This window comes from Gossypium arboreum, chromosome 3 (assembly GCF_025698485.1).
Source record: "Gossypium arboreum isolate Shixiya-1 chromosome 3, ASM2569848v2, whole genome shotgun sequence".
Taxonomy (NCBI): domain Eukaryota; kingdom Viridiplantae; phylum Streptophyta; class Magnoliopsida; order Malvales; family Malvaceae; genus Gossypium; species Gossypium arboreum.
Window position 1 is genome coordinate 10,738,604 of NC_069072.1, and position 5,860 is coordinate 10,744,463.

At 35.7% G+C, this 5,860-nt stretch overlaps 1 protein-coding gene across 1 annotated transcript; it reads left to right on the plus strand.

Moving 5' to 3' along the window:
* The first annotated feature begins 1,612 nt into the window (after positions 1–1,612).
* Positions 1,613–5,161, plus strand: LOC108474733 (caffeoylshikimate esterase). The gene is made up of 8 exons (XM_017776743.2): positions 1,613–2,044; positions 2,184–2,213; positions 2,488–2,617; positions 2,745–2,891; positions 3,019–3,149; positions 4,203–4,340; positions 4,572–4,670; positions 4,799–5,161. Exons 1-8 carry the CDS (start codon positions 1,775–1,777, stop codon positions 5,006–5,008), a joined length of 1,155 nt encoding a protein of 384 aa, XP_017632232.1. The 5' UTR covers positions 1,613–1,774; the 3' UTR covers positions 5,009–5,161.
* The last annotated feature ends 699 nt before the right edge of the window (positions 5,162–5,860 follow it).

Genomic DNA, 5,860 nt, shown 5'->3' on the forward strand with positions numbered 1-5,860 from the left:
GGTGCCTTCACAACTCAAGCTTAGATACCAATTGTCACGGGGATAGAACTTTAATCTCGCAATCCATATGGCCTTAGGCGATCCTTTCATTTCAAACATGCCTAAGTCAGCCTAATCACCCAACAACTAGGGATTCACAAAGAATTCTTCCAAAGCACCAATTTATATAGCTAAAGAAACACAAATCAAAAGAAGGCTTATGAACAGAATATCCATAAAAAATAATGCACGAGAGGTGTTTGAGTAAACGCTCCCAAAGAATTCTATTACTCTTGAGAATTCAAGATACAATGGATGAATGGATCCAAATGGATGAATTACAAGTGAATGGGAGACTCTCTATTTATAGTTGATCTCCTCAAAACCGACGGTCTAGATCAAGTTATATCGACGAACGAGATTAAGCATATCTCTACAATTAAGGGATTTACAAGATTTACATAATCAAATCTAATCAAATGTTATCAGATATGATTTCCCTCAATCTTCCAAGATTAGTTTCCCTATTTACCAAGGTAAACTTTCTATATTTGCATCATTGGGCCACCTAGGCTTTAAATGAACAGGCTTCTTCAATAGTTTTTTTGAATCGGGCCAACTCTCTTGGGTCAAATAATCCCCCATCTAATCAATAGACCTCCATGGGATGCATATTGTGTGATGGCACGGGTTTTGAACTGCGGCCCATAACATAGTGATATACATGAACTTTAATTTTATGTTATTTTATATATGATATTTTGATTTGATTTAATTTTCACGAATTACTAACATCATTATCGATATAACATGATTTTACATTTACATACTGCATCAATTGGCGGTGGCGAAGCTAGGGAGCTGGCAGGGGCCTCGGCCCCCCTAAAATGAAATTTTTTTCTTTTAGGCCCCTTTATAATTTATAAAATTTTAAATTAGTATTTGTAAAATTACATTTAGGCCCTCCAAAAATGATAAAATTTTGATTTAGTCTTTTAAAAATTATAAAGATATAGACTATTAAAACGATGAAATTGTATTTTTACTATAGTAAAAAATAGAATTTAATTTTGGCCACCCAAAAAATTTTCTAGCTTCGCCCATGCAAATAAGTATACTTATTAAATAAAAATAATTTTAATGTGTTTATTTTTAAAATGCAAGTAATTGGATCAAAATCAAAGTTTTATGTATACATTTAAACTATAATAAAAATTTTATGTATATAACTACACAACATAAATTTTTTTGGTTGCCCAAGGCATCACTTAAGAGAGCCTAATGACTAACTCTTCGCGTTTAGTAGGCCCATCAAGAGGATAGACGCTCAACACAAATTTTAAAGCTACTCTATATCTAAGACGAAGATCAAACCCTCATCCATTGATTAAAATAAAAAAAAACCGTTACTATTTCATCTAACTCCATAGTTAAACAACATAAAAACTTACAAATCAAATTATACCTTAATTAAAAATTAAAGTATAGTTTTGATATTGATTCGTATAACTCATTGCGGTACCGGCCACTATGGTTCAGTGGATTGAAGTCACTCTTTTGGTGAGATTTAAATCAGTACTTTTCAAAGGGACTTTTGAGTATATATGTACAAAAGAAATGGAGCACGTGGACCACGAGCAATAGTTTATAGTGGGCAGCAAATGTAACATGCAATTGGCTTGGCTTTGCCCTGCTTTTCCGTCCAAATTACTACCATATAATAGTAGGGTAGTTCCAGTTTCTAGTTGACCATTTGGCGGCATTTAGAGTTGCCTGTTCCACGAAGCCACAACCCATGGATCTCTCTTTAACTTTCAGATCTCCATCACCTTTTCTTCTACCCAATTCCAAACCATCAACCCTCTCCATTCCCCTCATTTCTCTCAAACCATCGCCTCATCGCCTCACGGTGGCAGCGGCTGCAGGGAAGATGAAGATGATTGAGGGAGTCAGTGATGAATTGAACTCCATTGCTTCACAGAATCTTGACTACGCTGCTGCTCGTAGAAGAGTTCGATCTGCTTTCATCCCTGTCCACCAGCAGCTTGATCATTTATTGTTCAAGGTTTGTTTCACTTGCCCACTGATTGCGGCTAATTTAGCACTTTCATCTTTTAAATATTTTAATTTTAGCTTTTCATATACTGTCTAATGTTTGTTTTCTTATCTTTTTCTTGCGGAAAATTATGGGATTTTGCTTGTAGATGGCTCCTACTGGTGTAAGAACAGAGGAGGTAAGCGTTTATTTGATTTTTGTCTTTTGATTGCTCTGAAACTGAAGAAAAGAAAAGTAGCTCAACGTACTAGAATAAGTTACTTTGTAACTGAAACGAAGGTATAAAGTTTACAAACTTTAACTTCTGGACAAATTAGAAAAAAAAAACCTGTTTTGCCGATTATATATATGTTTAGGGAGTGGTAAGCGAGTAAATTAATCACAAATTTTCCAAACAGAAGTGTAAATTTCAATCATTTGAACTTAACAACATTGTTTTGACGTTTTTGTAGTGGATCGAAAGAAACTCAAAGGGATTGGAGATTTTCTTTAGACGATGGATGCCTGAACCCGGGGTTAAAATTAAGGGTGTCGTATGCTTTTCCCATGGATATGGTGATACTTGCACTTTCTTCTTTGAAGGTCAGCTAATCGTATCTTACAGTAATTTGAGTTGCTCCATGTTTCATGGTTTCATATTGTACTTTATTTCTGTAGTTGAACCATGTCCAAGGACTTTATTTGATTCATGGAGAATTTGGGATTACAGGCATTGCTAGGTTCATTGCAGCATCTGGATATGGTGTTTATGCTATTGATCATCCAGGATTCGGTCTTTCTGAAGGATTGCATGGTTACATCTATAGCTTTGATGAATTGGCTGACAATGTCATTGAACAATATGCAAAAATTAAAGGTATGGAATTTGTAGTGTTGGTATTGCCTTGTTTCTTAATAAGTTGTTGTACATTTTTTGCACTTTTACATTGGAATAGTTAGTTCCAGAATCTGTTCTCATTTTGCTTAATATTATTGATCTTCAGAAAGACCTGAAGTGAGAGGATTGCCCTGCTTCATATTGGGACAGTCCATGGGTGGAGCTGTTACTCTCAAAGTTCACTTCAAGGATCCACATGGATGGGATGGAATCATCCTTGTAGCACCTATGTGTAAAGTAAGTTCGTTGTTTGTATCCACAAGATCATGAGTTGGCCGATTTAAAGATTATCAATAATCATGCATTATTTGATTGGTTTACATGTTTGCTTCCCTAAACACTAGATAAATATAGATGAATGAAAACCTTGATTATAGGCCAACTTCAATACCTAATGAATCATACTTTATAACTTGCAAAAAGGGAGAGAAGAATAAAAATAACAACAGCTGTAGCAGCAAGAAGTTACCTCTTATATGGTCTAGAGTACATTATCTTCAAGTTATTTATAGCATATAAATTGGTCTATATATACTATAATGGCATCCGGAAGCTCCAAGTAAAAAGTGAAACCTTAAAATGATTTGAGGGGGAACTATATGGCTACTTGTGGCCAGAAAAACATTTTGAGGAGCATTTAGTCCTCAATCCATCTACAGTAAACAAAAGACTCAATGCAGTGAAAGAATGGTGAATTGGAGATTATAGCTCTTCAGTCTCTGCTTTCCTAGTTCCAATGTTTATGGATATGAAGGGCAGTCTATTCTGCTTTGGCTATGGAAATAAGTTACATCTATCATATTGGGGCATAGCATTCTTTAGGCCCCATTTTCTGGGGATTTGATAGCATTTATGACTTGCTGGTCAAAGCTCCCGGAAAGTTGAGATAGTTTTACTATCAAAAGTTATTTTGTCTACCTCTTGTCTGAAGTATGCTGCTCCTTGCATGAAAACTGAATAGCCTGAGAAATGCTCTGATGTTCAAAATTATCGGAGCAAACACATCATATCTTTTGAAAATTCCTTTAAATTCAACATGACTTGTCATCGAAAGTAGACACATTGTGCAAATCATTTGTTTTCTTGCTTTTGCTTGTCACTGGGCATCATTGCTTGCCTGCATTGCATTACCATTACATCATCTTCAAAGATGTATAATGGTAATAGTCAGATTTGTGTTTAAACTGAGATAATATGATGTTAAAATCCTGTGCTATATCTGAATTATTTTTCACATTCTGTATTATGGACTCTCTTTTGACATTCAGTTGATACTTTGTTGCCGATAAGATTGCAGATGATGTGACGCCTTCAAAACCAGTTTTGAACTTTTTGACCTTTCTGTCAAAAGTTATGCCAACAGCAAAGCTTGTTCCACAAAAAGATCTAGCTGAACTGATGTTCAGAGACCTAAGGAAAAAGAAGATGGTATGTTTCCTTCAGTCACCCTATAATGGATTAGCTTATATAGTTTTGATGATCAAATACCAATCTGGCGCTATAATTTGATATATTGATGCAGCTTATGAGATATTAAGAGGTCTTTCTTCTTATATAAAATGAAAACACTTAACGAGTTTTCACCAGATGTGTGTCTTCATTAATGATATAGCCTAGTACAAATGGTTCAATAATCATGTACCCTTGCTTCTCCTGCAGGCTGTGTACAATGTGATTTGTTATGATGACCGAGTGCGATTGAGAACAGCTGTTGAACTCTTAAATGCCACCAAGGAAATTGAGGAGCAAGTGGATAAGGTTAGTTTCTGGATTATGTAGTTTCATTTCTCATTGTCTACAGCATGGGGGATGCTCACAGTGCTACAATCTAAATTCAAAACTTATAACAAAGAAAAGTTGAGGCAATTGGCAAGAGTATTTTGCAGGTTTCATCCCCACTGCTGATACTTCATGGAGCTGCAGATAAGGTTACAGATCCAGTGGTGAGCCAGTTTCTTTATGAAAACGCCTCAAGCAAGGACAAGACTTTGAAGCTATATGAAGAAGGCTATCACTGCATTCTGGAAGGGGAACCGGATGACAAAATTTTAACTGTCCTTAATGACATTATATCATGGCTGGATGCTCGGTGCTAGGTTTTAATACAATTATTATTAGATTAAACTAATGGATGCGTCCTTGAATTAAAGACCGGAGTAAATTAATCCATTTATTGTAAAAGTGAGTTTCCTTACCATTTAATTTTGAAGCAAAGAGTTCAATTTATTTTGGTAAAACAAAAACAAAAAGGACTCAATTGGTCCTACATTATCAAAAGCACCATTTATTTTGTCTCTATCAATGAGATCTAATAAATCTACAGGGGCTGTTGTCAATACATTAACTCTCACCTCATCAGCAGAGACCACAATTAGCCCCTGTCTACTTCCCTTATACTATTATTTTTATTATTTTCAATATTTTATAGGGATAGGATATTTTTAGCGCTCTCAACGACCGCTTCAATGAATGATGTTCTCTATGGAATCTCTGCAAAAAGGGCAAGACGCTTCCTGTCCAATACCTCACCTTACACGTTCCAAGTTGGTGAACAAGCGTTGTCTGAAAACGAGCCAAAGAAAAAAAAAAAGACTCTATGAGGACCCTTAAACTTCCAAGAAGTCACTTCCTTAGAATTCCAAGAATTCTCCCTGATCGACCAATAAACATTCCTAACCAAGAAGGCCCTTGTCAAACTCAATAGCCAAGAAATCTTGTCAAGGCCTCTATCGGGATGTGGAGGAGGAGGAATACTCACAATACACCTGATGATATTTTTCGAGACCTAGATACAAAAGAAATCCAATTTCCAATTTCTTTCATTAGTTATCATGTCTTTGAGAAAACAATCCGCATCCACAATCCCGCACAAAGGAATATAATTAATGAGAGGGCCCAAGTGTGGAACCCAAGGGTTATACCAAAACTGGATAGTCTTCTCATCCCCT

Bases quoted from the DNA above. Each gene is read 5' to 3' on its own strand.
- LOC108474733 (XM_017776743.2), top strand. From the start codon at position 1,775: ATGGATCTCTCTTTAACTTTCAGATCTCCATCACCTTTTCTTCTACCC. The intron at 2,892-3,018 runs GTATGGAATTTG...ATTGATCTTCAG, and splicing joins ACAATATGCAAAAATTAAAG to AAAGACCTGAAGTGAGAGGA. The intron at 4,341-4,571 runs GTATGTTTCCTT...CTTCTCCTGCAG, and splicing joins ACCTAAGGAAAAAGAAGATG to GCTGTGTACAATGTGATTTG.